Source organism: Balaenoptera acutorostrata, unplaced genomic scaffold (assembly GCF_949987535.1).
Source record: "Balaenoptera acutorostrata unplaced genomic scaffold, mBalAcu1.1 scaffold_376, whole genome shotgun sequence".
Lineage (NCBI taxonomy): Eukaryota > Metazoa > Chordata > Mammalia > Artiodactyla > Balaenopteridae > Balaenoptera > Balaenoptera acutorostrata.
Genome location: NW_026645762.1, coordinates 223,615 through 238,678, shown reverse-complemented (window position 1 = coordinate 238,678; position 15,064 = coordinate 223,615). Strand labels below are relative to the sequence as shown.

The 15,064-nt window shown below is 37.5% G+C and overlaps 1 protein-coding gene and 1 long non-coding RNA gene across 3 annotated transcripts in view; one reads left to right on the top strand and one right to left on the bottom strand.

The window, feature by feature from the left end:
- LOC130706702 (uncharacterized) overlaps window positions 1–15,064 on the top strand; it is a 64,811-nt gene that overhangs the window by 15,272 nt on the left and 34,475 nt on the right. The gene's annotated exons all lie outside the window — the stretch shown is intronic.
- Window positions 443–15,064, bottom strand: part of LOC130706699 (ELKS/Rab6-interacting/CAST family member 1-like) — a 237,652-nt gene continuing 223,030 nt past the window's right edge. The window contains 2 exon segments of the mRNA XM_057539401.1: window positions 443–3,095; window positions 3,866–3,999. Coding sequence (XP_057395384.1) covers window positions 3,022–3,095; window positions 3,866–3,999 — 208 coding nt within the window. The 3' untranslated portion in view covers window positions 443–3,021.

Here is a 15,064-nt window from a genome sequence, read left to right as displayed (position 1 = left end):
TTTTAATTTCTCTCTCTATTTAATTCCGACAGTTCTATGATTGATTATTTAATGGGCAAATAAGTAGGGTCACAAAAGAGTGTGAATGTATTTTACAGGATGAGGATGGGCGGAGTGGAGCAGTCTGGAATAGGACACCAATAAAAAGGGATCTGGGTAAATAAGAACGTCTCTTAGAAAGGGAGAGGAATTCGCAAGGAAATCAGTGCCTGACACCAGGACATGGACATATGGTGAAGTTTGCGTGAGAGAAAGCAAGTATTAGAATTTGTCTTGCAAGCAACTATAAACACTTCCTGGAACAATCTAGGGTAGAAGGAAAAGGAAAGGAAGGTGGAAACAAAGGAGAAAGACAGCTAATGATGCTGGAGTCTCTGGCTGGGATTTGTGGTATCGCTTTTTGAAACTAAGTACAGAAAGTCAGAACTTGACTGATTGTTTCTTGAGCACGGTTTGTTTTCATTTTTGTTTTTTTCTTGCTGTCTCATCAGTTATTCCAGCCAGTGCTATGTCATTTTCAGTTTCAGTAAGCATGCCTGTCTTGCTTCCATTCGCATTATTCATGCAAATGTTGATTGAACTGATGACCCCGAGTTATCAAGGAAATATTAGATACACCAGTGGATACATTTCTTAATTTTAGAAAAAAATTACCGAGTGAAGGTTAAAATAACTCCTCTTAAATTCGTCATTTAAAAAAAACTTCTCCTAACATACAATACCTCATTGCCTGATAATGCCAGATAAATGAAGAATTCCTATGTATTCATGAATGCAGGCTAGTCTGTCTATTTTTTGGCAGGTATGACCGTTACCGAGGGTAACGGCCTAGTTTGCTGGCCGTGTCCTGTCTCCTAGAAAGTGGTAGTTTCTGTTGTCTTTCAGTTGGTCCATTGGATATCAGAGGTGAATTTATAAAACTATACTTCCCTTTACACTTACTTTGTTTTGTTTTGTTTTACTTGAAGTATAGTTGATTGACAATGTTGTTTCAGGTGTACAGCCAAGTGATTCAGATATATGTATTTCTTTTTCAGATCCTTTTCCATTATAGGTTATTACAAGGTACTGAATATAGTTGCCTGCGCTATACAGTAGGACCTCGTAGTTTTATCTATTTTATATATAGTATACACTTACTTTGTGTGATCCAGGCTGGTCAGACCACATGATTACTTTCACTTCTGATATAATTTTTCAGGTCCAACCTCAAATCTTTGATAAGAAGTTATTTTAAAATAAGTTTATTAGCATGTGTGTGCTCTAAATCCAACAGTAGTTATTAGAGATACGGTTTTGCACTAGGTATTCCTCTCTTTTTTGTTCTTGGCCAACCAATTGAAAATTAGCTTTTATTTTCTGGTTGGTTTGCTAGATGTTTATGACTATAATAAAAGTCTTAAATTCTGTCTCATATCTTAAAACACAATCTGAATTAGCAATGGATATTGTGCTCTACATAGGGGCTGTGATATAAGTATAGTTTCCAACTTCAAAAACATATCACCTAGAAGGGAACACACACAGACACATATGCAGCAATTATGGCAACTGCATTTGTTTACGAAGTGAAATAGTACTGAGATGGATGAAGTGCTAGCAAGCCTTGAACAGCCAAATCAGCTTCAAAAATAGATGTGCAGTTCTTTAAAAATATTTTTAACATTTTTCCAGCTACATGTAGAATATAACTTAGCATAAAAACGGTATGGGTTTTATTTTAAGTAATTCAGCATTTTGACATCCTCATCATGAAATTAAATCCAGGAGGAGGTTTCTCTCCATGATCTCTTGAAATGGTCCTTGATCATCCACAATATTTCCCATCATCACAAAGGTGGTACCAAGGGCAGGAAACTCCAACATTATTAAAGTTTCATAAAGCAAAGTCAATTTTAAGAATAGAATGACCCCAAACTGATAAAGGTCTTGACAGATAATTTCAAGGGAAGCATAAATTATTTTCTGTTTGTCAGAGGGCAAAAATATTTAGGCTGAGTTAATGAATGGTAGAGTTTTTGAGTGGAAAGTGTCCTTAAAATATTGTGTAGATCTGTACTGTCAACAGATGCTAGCCACGTGGCATTATTTATATTTAAACAAATTTAAAAATAAGATTAAAAATTCAGTTCCTCAGTTGCATTTGCCATATTTCAAAGATGTTTATTAGCTCCATGTAGCTATTGAGTACTGCATTGCACGGTACAGATGTAGAATATTTTCATTATCACTGAAAATTCTATTGGGCAATACTAAAATTATACCCAGATATTCACAGAGAAGGCAACCAAGTCTCAAGGAAATAATATAACTTCCCCAAGGTCACACAGCTATGTTTTGAAAGAAAAACAAAATGACACAAAGGAAATAGTAACAGAGGCACTGAAGAAACCCAGTAAGTTTCTGGAGCAGTCAAAGTAGGGTTTAAAAGTGCATACTTAACTGTTAGCAGGGTTGAAGCTCTTGATGGTTGGTAAGATCTACCTGCCTGAATTTGGACATGAGCATTTTATGCAATGAATTAAAAGCAAAAAATCATTTCAGCGAATGGCTGCCAGCTCCATATTTTTAGCCACTGCTGTGCTTCCAGATTATGTTTATCACTTTCATGTACAGGGCACCACTGTGAAATGTGATGGTTTATCTGACCCCAGAGGAATCAAGAAATCTTGTGGGGGTTATGGCTATATTTGAAAAGGTTGATTTTTCAATGCATCATGCAGACTGGCCCTGTTTTAAAAGGGATTCCTGCCATCAAATAATCAAAATGTAAACTCTCTTCTCACCTTGCAAAAGTCAAAGATACTCCCTGCATTTTTATTATTTCGTTGAAATCCAAATATTATTTTTTCCATTCTCTAATTTGTTTTCCTCACAGTGTGATCAACTATTGCCAAGGAAGGAAGGGTTAGATGTATCAATCAAAGTTTGCTAAAGGCCCCCTAGGTAACTGAACCCTCAGGAGAAACAATCGTCATGTCTTCTTTTTCTGTTGTTTCAATATCTTCGTAAAGAGTCATTTCAATATGTTTGGTTCTGTAGCAGAGGTTCTGTGAAGTGCTTCTGTTCCTCAGAGGTCCAGAAAGCCTGCGAGTCTGTGGGTAAAGGTGGGTAAGGAGAGAGAGGGAAGGAGGCTAGAGAGAGGCTCAGTGCTGAGATAAGGACAGTGTTCTAAAGCCTCCTGGGGGTGAGGCTGGGGTGCACAAACACCCACGACTAATCCAGACAGAAACTGAATAATCAAGGGGACGAGCACTGTGAAGTCATGTGGTCACCTCTCCCTCTAGAAATACACATTGCCCTCAGTAAGCCTCCTCCCACCCCAGAAGAGCATTAGGAAGGTCTGGAGAGGGGGAGTATTGGCAGAAATGGAAAAAGCAGGTTGAAGGAATTAGCCTGGAGCAGAGAGACCAAGAAACGCAAGCCAGCAGATGGAAGGCAGGGTTTTCATGGAAGTCTCCAAGCCCAAGTCAAGTTCTGGGACCACCAAGTACAAGTCAAAGAGTGCTCATTTAACCCCTCTGGGCCCCCACGCGCGTGGAGGAAGACTGGACAGAGAGGGAGAAGGGGCCATTGAAGGTACAGTATTTACTATGGGATTTAACTCCTGAAAGGCCTCCCAGTAGCTTCAGATCTGCTCAAGAATCCTTCATGTCCTGCTGGTTCGCAGTGAGTGGCTCACAGCTTCAAGGCCTCCTCTGCCAGATGGAGAACTATTTCAAGCATCCTGCCTCTATTTTGTACCGTAGCAATGCAGACAGGAAACCTGACCCCATTTTCAGGTTCTAAAGAGAAATTCTAAGTACCTGAAAGACTGAGGAACATGGTGGCTTTTATTTAAGATGTGGCGATAGAGAGCACATACCTGGACTTGGGCCTGCAGCAGCACCAAGGGTTCCCTTTATTTTCTCTCCCGTCTGTGTTTCTCCTTTTCCCTCCGCTGGATTAGCCACGGGGACTCCAAGTTCTTCATTCTGCGGTCCTGGTACCAAGATTCTCCTGGGAATTACAAAGTTATTCACCTTCTACATCGAGCACTTCTTATTTTTTCCCCAGCACCGTAAGTCATCCTTAAGAGGAGTCAGGGTGCTAGCTCTTAAATATACTTTAGTCATCCCTTTGTACATTAAATGCTCTTTCCTGGAGACTGCTCCTGACATGGTGTTCACCGTGCTCTCAGCTGGCCTCCTGAAGTTCTGCCCTGCCTTCCCCACCAGGTACAGTTCAGGAGCTGCCTACCTCAGGGTGATAGGCTATCTTTTACATTTAGAGAATATAATTTGAATACATAAACTTCTCTGTGACCACAGCTTTATTTGCGACCCACAGGTTGTGTTATGGCATATTTTCATTATCATTCAATTAATAAAATTCTAATTCCCATTGCAACTTTATCTTTGACCTACATAATGATCAGAAGTATGTTTTTAATATCCAACTATTTGGTAAAATATTGGTTATATATTTTTTAATTTCTTGCTTATTCGGAGTCTTGTTTTATAACCAGCATATAGTCAGTTTTATAAATGTGCCATGTGCACCTAAAAATTTCTGCGCAATATATATATTCCATCATTGTTGGTGCAGGGTTTTATGTAAATTTAGGCCAGAGTTTTAAATGATGGTATTCAGATCTTCTATCATCTGCTGATTTGTTGTTGTGGTTCTATGTTACTGATCTAGGTAATTTAGATTTTTCTATTTGGACTTAGTTTTTTGGAATTTCCCTTCATATACTGCATTGAAGTTTAGACATATAATATATTCCTTGTAAAGTAACAGTGGGTTTTATTATCCTGCCTTATCGCCAGTGATAATTTTGGCTTTCAAATCTGTGTTAACATTAAAAAAAATCTTCAATTGTATTTATTGTTGTTATGACATAATTTTTGAATCCTTTAATTTAGAGTCTGACTCTTGTCTCTTGTAAGTGGCATAGAATTAGGTTTTTTGTTTGTTCCAATAATCCTTGTCCTTTGAGTATTTACAGTTAATGTATTTTCTTTTTTTTTAAAAAATAATTTTATTTATTTATTTATTTATTTATTTATTTATTTATTTATGGCTGTGTTGGGTCTTCGTTTCTGTGCGAGGGCTTTCTCTAGTTGTGGCGAGCGGGGGCCACTCTTCATCGCGGTGCGCGGGCCTCTCACTGTCACGGCCTCTCTTGTTGCGGAGCACAGGCTCCAGACGCGCAGGCTCAGTAGCTGTGGCTCACGGGCCTAGTTGCTCCGCGGCATGTGGGATCGTCCCAGGCCAGGGCTCGAACCCGTGTTCCCTGCATTGGCAGGCGGACTCTCAACCACTGCGCCACCAGGGAGGCCCTAATGTATTTTCTTATAGACCGTTTACTCCTTGTTTACTATTTGTCCCACCTTGTTATGTTCCTTTTGCTCTTCTTTCTTCCTTTTAGATTTCTTCAAATTCCATTTTCCCTTGTATTAGCTTGTTATTTTTACATAAGTAGCAGTTACACATGTACCATGACTTATTAGCTTTTTTACTGCTTCTCAAGCAATGCTGAGATCTTAAATTTCTTTGACTACTTTTTTCCTCTTCCATTTGTTTTTAATGCATTCCAATTTTTGATATATTTTATTATTACTCTTTTGTGCAGTTAGATTTTATTTAGGTTTATCCACTTATTTATCCTTTCTGTTATACATAATTCTTTATAAAAGTCCTTATTTTCATCTGTGATAACCTTCCTTCTGCCTGGGGGTCTCCCTTTATAATTTAATTCAGTCGGTTCTGATGAGAACATATTTTCTAAATTTTGTTTGTCTGCAAATTTCCTTATTTCATCTTTCCTTCCAAACAACATTTTCTCTGCCTCTAGAATTCCCAATGGGCAGCTCTTTTCTTTAGCACTTAAAAATGTTACTCCATTATTTTCTAGTATCCAATCAGTTTCGTTGAGAAGTAAGCTGTAATCTTAATCCTGTTCCTTTGAAAGGAATCTCTCTCTTGTTCCTGGGGCTGCTTTTAAGATGTCATGTTTTTCTTTGTTATTCATGAATTGTACTGTGGTGATCTTAGGTGTGGTTTTCTTTGTATTTATTCTTGTTGCATTTTTTTTAGTGCTTATTGAATGTATGGCTCCATATATTCTTTTTAGTTTGAGAGAACTCTCAGCTGTTATTTCTGAAATATTGTTTTCATCCCAATCTCTCTCTCCTTTTTTCTTTGGACTCCAGTTTACACATATGATAAAAATGTTTCCTGTGGCCCATATGTCTCAAAGGCGCTTTTGTGTACTTCTTATTCTTTTCGTTTCCCGTGCTTTAGTCTTAATATTTTTACTACTCTATCTTCCAGTTCACTTACCTCTCTTTACCTGTGTCCAATCCACTACCGAGTTTTAAATTTCGTATAATTTTTATTTCTATCAGTTCAACTTCAATCAGTTCCTAGTTTCTAGTTGTCAAGTTAAATTCTCCACCTTGTCATCTATTTTCTTGAACTTGATAACATTTACCAAAATATGTATGAACTTTAATGTTTAGGTCATCTATGATTCTGATTCTGTTTTGTTTTTTATTCATTTAATTCTCCTTTTCTTGGTAGTCCTGGTGGTTCTTCAGTGAATGAATACCAGACTTGGGATATGACAAGTTGTAGAGAATCTGAATGACATTACAGTTGCCCTTTGAACAACCTGGGTTTGAACTGCACAGATCCACTTATACATGGATTTTTTTCCCGTAAGTAATACAGTACTACATGATCTGTGGTTGGTTGAATCCTCAGATTCAGAACCACAGATAAGAAGGGCCGACCATAAAGTTATATGTGGATTTTTGACTGCACAGGGAGTCAGCGTCTCTAACCCCTACATTGTTCAAGGGGTCAACTGTATTTTCTTGAGGAGAGAATTTCCTATTCTTAGGTAGGGAGCAGAGGGGAAGATCACCTCAGTCACTGGACCAACTTCATACTCATTTTCCTTCTTTATCAGGTTCAATGTAGATGTTGCATCAACCTTCCTAACACACAGACACACACACCCACACACACACATATGTAGAGACTTTCAATGTCCTAGTCCATATCATTAGTTTTCCATTGGGCCAGAAATCTTTCATAGGTTCTGAACCCCCGTTTTGTCTCTTCAGCATTATGAGCCAACTAAGTCTTTGCTTTGACTTCAGTTAGCTTTTGTTTGACTTCTTAGCATCTTGCCTTGTCTACCTATTTATACATGGAAAATACTGCAAGGGAACACTGTTGCGGAATCCAGCTCAGTTCTCTGAATCTTTACTCTCTCTGTGGTTTTGGTCCTTAAAATTCTAGCTGCCTTGTTATTTCTCAATTCCAACTCTGGTTTCCTTAGTCCTATGACATTGTCCTAAGATCTACTGGCTTTTCTACCTCTTAGGAGTCACATTTGGTTTCTCAGACTTTTGCTCTTCATCGGTAGTTTCTAAATGACTGGGCTAGAAAAGCATGTGCAGAATATTGTTCTCACTTCAGTGAGTTTCTTTCTCTATTTTACTCTTCTAGGTCATGGCTACCTCAGTAGCTTTCTAACGCTCACAGTCAAATGTTGCTTATGATTTATCTGGCCTTTCTAGTATGTTTTCCTAAGGTAAACTGATATAGTTGGAAACAGAAGTTCGTACCCACCATTTAAAAAATTCTGTTTTGTCTTTCTATGAATTGTCTTCTTGTCCCATCTTCTGTCACTTTTTCCCACCAAAAATTCCCATTCTCACAGATAGATTATTTTAAGATTAAAAATTATTATTAAGGGCTTCCCTGGTGGCGCAGTGGTTGAGAATCTGCCTGCCAATGCAGGGGACACGGGTTCGAGCCCTGGTCTGGGAAGATCCCACATGCCACGGAGCAACTAGGCCCGTGAGCCACAACTACTGAGCCTGCGCATCTGGAGCCTGTGCTCCGCAACAAGAGAGGCCGCGACAGTGAGAGGCCCGGGCACCGCGATGAAGAGTGGTCCCCACTTGCCGCAATTAGAGAAAACCCTCGCACAGAAACGAAGACCCAACACAGCCAAAAATAAATAAATAAATAAATAAAAATTAAAAAAAAAATTATTATTAAGCTAACACGTTAATTTTGAAAGGAATTAATTTTGCTTTGAACAAGAACACAGATTGGTGAATGGAATATGGAAGATTCCTTAAGACCTTTTTCATCTCTAAGAGTAGTATCCAACCATCGGTACCATAATAAGTTTGTCAACTGTGGAAGAAAGCAGTCTTTATAACATCAACATTATTCAATAATCTCAAAAACTGCTTCACTTTCCTGCTCATGCCACCAATTTCCAAATGTTCAATGGGAGCAGAGAATCATGGGATGGGACATGGAGAAATGGCCTGTCATAGTAACTATAAACATTGGAAGAATGAAATTATAAATAAAGAGGGTTTTCTATGAATATATTTGAAATGTTTGTTCCTAAAGAACTTGTAGAATAAGACTCAGAAGTTTACACAGAAACACCTCTTGCTAAGTATGAAACTCAGTAAAATTTATCTCATAATAGTTTTTTCTTTTGTGTTATGTGATTGTCAGAGTGACACAAAACTATTTTTATCTGGACTTCACAGATCTTCTTATTTTTACTATGGGATCAGTGACCCTACATGTTTGGAAAGTGGCAAAATAGTTAAAATTGGAACATTTCCCCCAAATCCAGGGCATATGACTTACATTTCTGTAGAAGGCAATATTATATTTCTGTCTAGTTCTGGGGTAAACATTTTCATACCTGCCAATCCAATCTGACTAATGTATTGTTTTTACAGTGCATCAGTGGAAATTAAATGGTCAATTCAGTCAAACAGCCATTTCATACATCAGAAAGGAAAATCAGTCAACACAACTGTCTGACCGAAATGAATGAAGGAAACAATTCAAGGCAAACAACTGTCCCAGTAGACTTGTATAAATACAGTAGTGGTGTCATGTGCAGAATTAATCTTTCCTCACCCTTAACTGGAGAACACTCTGCCAGCCAATTCAGTCACTCAAATGATACGGAATTATAATATTCCAGTTTCATTTACTCTCAGTTACTGGTGACTGCCCTTCCTTCTCCTTCATCTGTCCATCAGTGGAGAATGTCAGAGCAGGAGAATAGTAATATTGGCATATTGTAATGTACCGTCTTGAATTCCACAGCTTCAAAATTCTTAGGCTAACTCAGTGATCTTAAAAGAGTCTGGTGCAGAAAGGATATGTGAATTAAATGGCAGACCACCGGCTGAGCCTTCCAGCACTAACATCCCTTATTCCTGGTTCTAATATATCACAGAATACTCAAGAGGAAGTTTTTGAGTGGTCAGCAGAAATATGGCTCCAAAGCAGGCACATGGAAAAGAAATGTTGTCATCTGTGATCCACTTTAAAGCTGACTTGTCTTTTACTCATAAGCCAGATTCAGTGTGAATTCTCTTCTGCTAAATGTTAGAGAATCTGTTGGAGGAGTGTGGCCAATTCTTTTGAATTTTTTTACTCTCTAACATTTTTTTAGACATCTTTATTGGAGTATAATTGCTTTACAATGGTGACTTGGTTTCTGCTTTATAACAAAGTGAATCAGCTATACATATACATATATCCCCATATCTCCTCCCTCTTGCATCTCCCTCCCACCCTCCCTACCCCACCCCTCTGGGTGGTCACAAAGCACCGAGCTGATCTCCCTGTGCTATGTGGCTGCTTCCCACTAGTATCTGTTTTATATTTGGTAGTGTATGTATGTCCAAGCCACTCTGTCACTTCATCCTAGCTTACCCTTCCACCTCCCCGTCTCCTCAAGTCCATTCTCTACGTCTGCATCTTTATTCCTGTCCTGCCCCTAGGTTCTTCAGAACAATTTTTTTTTTTTTTTTTAGGTTCCATACGTATGTGTTAGCATACGGTATTTGTTTTTCTCTTTCTGACTTACTTCACTCTGTATGACAGACTCTAGGTCCATCCACCTCACTGCAAGTAACTCAATTTCATTTCTTTTTATGGCTGAGTAATATTCCATTGTATATATGTGCCACATCTTCTTTATCATTCATCTGTCGATGGACACTTAGGTTGCTTCCATGTCCTGGCGATTGTAAATAGTGCTGCATTGAACATGGTGGTACATGTCTCTTTTCGAATTATGGTTTTTTTAGGGTATATGCCCAGTAGTGGGATTGCTGGGTCGTACGGTAGTTCTATTTTTCGTTTTTTAAGGAACCTCCATACTGTACTCCATAGTGGCTGTATCAGTGTACATTCCCACCAACAGTGCAAGAGGGTTCCCTTTTCTCCACACCCACTCCAGCATTTATTGTTTATAGATTTTTTTGATGATGGCCATTCTGACTGGTCACACAAAGAACTCTGGCATGGTGTTCATCATCTAGCTAATCCTAACATGCAGACATTTATGAGAGTAAAGTCAGGTCTTTGCCAGAGTGGGTTGCTTATTTGGGCAACTGGGTCAAATCAAGAAGGGCAAATGTAGGCTGCCAGAGTAAATAAGGAGAGGAAAAACAAAAAGAACGAGACATTATCATTCGTCAGTGATTTCCCCCCCAATATTCTTAGCCTCCACCTATCTCCATCTTACTGGTAACACAGGAACTAGACTGAACAATCAGGTAAAAGGTCTCTACAGAAACTGAGTTAATATAGAAAATAAAAAAATAAAACATAAAATTGTAAATTTTCTTCCTAGGGATAATTGAGATGATAGTTCAGTAATAACGTAAGATCAGGTGAAGTCTAAAGAAATTTTAGAAAACCTGGAAAAAGTAAGAAAACATCTGTTCGCCGGCATCCGAATGTTCGAGAGACACCGAGACATGTGGGCCAAGTTCTGGAGAGAAGGGAAACACAAACGCAAGCTTGACATTTGGTGCAGCTTTTCTCCTTGGGGCATTTGCTGATTCAACTCATACAGCCTAGGAACTGAAAAGCCAAGGAGTTCAAAAGACTCTAACCACAGAAGCCAAACGGCAAGAGCTCAAGCTAAAAGCAACAACTAATGGAATGACAGGCTACACATATCCTTAGTCTCACAGGGCTGGGGGAACCATTACATTTAAAGCCTAACAAATACAAGGGTAGTTGGGAATAAGGAGAATCCAAACTTTCACATGGTAATCCCAAAGGGCAACACCCGTAGAGGAAGGACAAGACAGAAATAGAGCAACCTTCACACAGACTGAAAAACAGCTTTGAATGAGCTCAAACTGAGAATGGACTAAGGTTTCCAGTCCCTATAGTAACTGTCTGCCATGGGCAAAAGGAAATCTTTTCAAGAGAACGATAACAGCATCCAGAATGTGGAGGTATCTTAATAGTTTCCTAAAATAAGTTAAGCCCAATTTTAATATAAAAAATAATTGGACATACCAGGAAAAAGACTAAATGATTAAAAGCTCAAAAAAAAAAAAAAAAAAAAAGGACAATGTAAATAGACACAGGAGGACAAGAGTTAGTAGGCGGTTAAAAAACAAAACAAAACAACTATGATTAAACAAAGAAAATAGACACATGGCAAATAAGCATATGAAAAGATGCTACACATTCCATGTCATCAGGGAATTTTCAATTAGAACAACAGTGAGATACCACTACACACCTATTCAAATGGCTAAAATCCAAATACTGAAATCCCAAAGTTGTTGACGATGCAGAACAACTGGAATTCTCATTTGTTGCTAGCAGGATACTTGGCAGTTTCTTACAGAACTAAACATACTTTTACCATACAGTGATCTAGTAATCATGCTCTTTGGTATTTACCCATAGGAACTGAAAAGTTATGTCCGCATAAAAACCTGCACATGGATGTTTATAACAGTTTCTTTCATAATTGCCAAAACTTGAAATCAACCAAGGTGTTTTTCAATAGGCGAATGGATAAACAAACTATGGTATATCCGTACAAAGGAATAGCATTCAGCGCTAAAAAGAAAAGGCTATGAAGCCACGAAAAGACATGGAAGAAGCTTAAATGCATATTGCTAAGTGAAAAAAGGCCAATCTGCAAAGGCTTACGTGCATATTATATGATTGCTGTATGAAATTTAGGAAAAGGCAAAAGTGTGGAGACAGTCAAAAGATCAGTGGTTGCCAGAGGTTGTGGGGAGGGAGAAAAGGATGGGTGAAGCCCGGAATTTTAAAGGCAGAGAAACTCCTGTGTATGGTTCTGTAATGGTGGATACAGGTTATTGTACGTTTGTCAAAAATCATAAAATGTACAAAACAAAGAGTGAGGTCTAAAGTAAAGCATGGACATTAGTTAGTAATAATGTATCAATATTGGTTCATTAACTATAACAAATGTATTACGCTAATGTAAGATGTTAATAATAGGGGAAACTAGGGTGAGAGGTAAGGAAGTATGAGAACTCTGTCCTTTCTGCTTAATTTTTCTGTAAACCAGAAACTGCTCTGAAATAGTCTGTTAATTTAAAAAACAAATCTAGACCTGCATACAAAACTTGCACGTAAACCCAACCACAGCAGCATTATTCATACGAGCCCCAAAGTGGAAGTAACCCAAATGGCCATTTACTGGGAATGGATAAATGAAACATAGTAATATCCACACCATGGACTATTATTATTCAGCCATAAAAAGAAATCAAGTACTGATACATGCTACAACATGCATGAACTTTGAAAACATGCTAAGTAATCGTATGATTCCATTTGTATGCAATGTCCAGTCTAGACAAATCTGTAGAGACAAAGGATATTAGTGGCTGCCTAGGGTTTGGAGACATGGGGGAGTGAGTGACTTATAATAGATTCTTTTTCTTTTGGGGAGGTGGATGAAAGTTCTAAAATTGATGGTGGTGGCAGATGCATAAGACATTAAATTGTACACTTTAAATAATATGGAAAGTAAATTATATATCAATGAAACTATTATTTAAAATTATGATGAATGTATTAAAAAAAGGACAACATATACAATTTAAGCAAAAAGTATTTGTGAAATGCAACCAAAAGAAACTTCTAGAATTAAAAAAGCTGAAATTAAGCACTCAGAAGATTGGTTGAACAGTACCTTAGTCAAACAAAAGAAAGGATTACAAATGTCAGTTAAAAAATAACTACACTAAAATTTGGAGGGAAAATGATGGAAAACAGAGAAATAAGTACTTAGGACATACAGAGTATATATAAAACACTGTGTCTAGCCAACCCCAAGTCACACAGCCTAGGGAGGAGACACACAGCCTACCTGAATCACAAGGACTCCTCCAAAGGAAAAATGAGGTTCTGATGCCAGAAGTGGAAGGAATGAATTACAAAGAAAAAGAACAATGGTAAACTATAATCTAGATATACATTGGTAAATACATAGGTTCCCTGGGGTTGGGATCTGGTACAAACAATAAAAAAAAAAGATAAGACTCATAGTAGAGGCTGCTAGATTCTGCTGAGGAAAATGTCCAGGGAGGGAAGAGTTGATTTATTTCCTTGTTTTTTTAGAGTCCACATATAAGTGACATCATGCACTATTTGTCTTTGTCTTATTTCACTTAGCATAGTGTCCTCCAGTTTTATCCATGTTGACTTAAATGACAGGATTTTCTTCTTTTTTAAGGTTGAATAATATTCCATTGTATATATATACCGTGTTTCCTTTATCCTTTAATCTACTATGGACACTTAGGTTGTTTCCATACCTTGGCTCTTGTGAATAATGCTACAGTGAATGTGGGAGTACAGATATCTCTTCAAAAATGATGATGTTTCCTTTGGATATACACTCCGAAGTGGGAGGGAGGAAGAACTTACGACACAAATCGACCATGTGTAAAAGATGTAGGAATGAAAAACTCTGAACACCTAGGAAGAGTGTAGAGTATTTGGAAAGGTCACTGTTCAAGGTCATACATAGTTTAAAATTATGACATTTCAGTGAGCCTGTGTGCATGAAGGCTTGCTTATATTTCGGGATTTGAATACAGTGCAAAGAAGTGCTGCTAAATTTTCGATCAACATCAAAAAAAGGGTGGAAATGTTTTTTTCTTTTATTATGAAACTGGAGGAAAGGCAAGCCTAGAATTCTAGGCCCACTAGAATTTTCCCTGATGATAGTGGTAATTTAGGAGAAGAAGAAGGATCCAAGGCCATAGAACAATTTTGAAAGCAAAATAAGGCTGCTGAGTCTTCACCCAGTGTATGAGATTAAGTTCTAATGGCATATGATGAAGTGGGCGTGACACAGCTGGCAGAGCTGGTTGAGTTGTTGAAAATGGCTCTTGAAGCTACAGGTATTGGACAGTAGACGTAGAAAAAGAACAAGGTAAATCCAAAAGAGTGGAAGGACAAAATTAATCAAGAGAAAAGTCAAAAATAGAGAAGAAAAGCAGTAAACTTGGCAAATAAAACCAAAAGCTTGTTCTTTAGAAAGACCAATAAAATAAGCAATATTTGGCAAATATGATCGAGATGGGACTAGCTATAACACAGAGAGAATTTTTTTTTTTTAATTACGAAAGAATACTATGGTAGCTTTATACCAACACATTTGAAAATCTGGACAAAATGGCTGATTACTGATTAGTTATATGCAGCCATTATTTACTCCTGTTTTGAGTAGAGAATACAAGTAGCTTTATGAAATTAGAAAATATAATCAAAGATATACACCTTAGAAAGACATCAGTTATTTTCCAATGTATCAAAAAATTAGAAGAGTCCTAATACAAAAATCAGATATGGAAAATTTACCCAGAAAGTAACTAGAAGCACATTTCTTTGAAGATCTTAAGTTCTAAGTAATATTAGCAAATAGATTCCAGCAACATATTTTTAAAAAGTCATTATGATCAAGAGGGATTTATCACCATAAAGCAGATTTTTTCAAGTAGGATAAAGTTGGAATGAGGAAAGAAATGTCCATATCCAATATCAAAACACACTCCAAATTTCAGTAGTTTAAAAGAATCTAATACGCTGTAACAGTACATCAGTAGATTATTAAAGCAGAATAGGAACCCATGTATATGTGAGAAATAAAATATAGGGTAAATAAAGTACAGGCTGTCTTCACTGTGGAGCTATAAAAATGATCATAGAAGCTGAA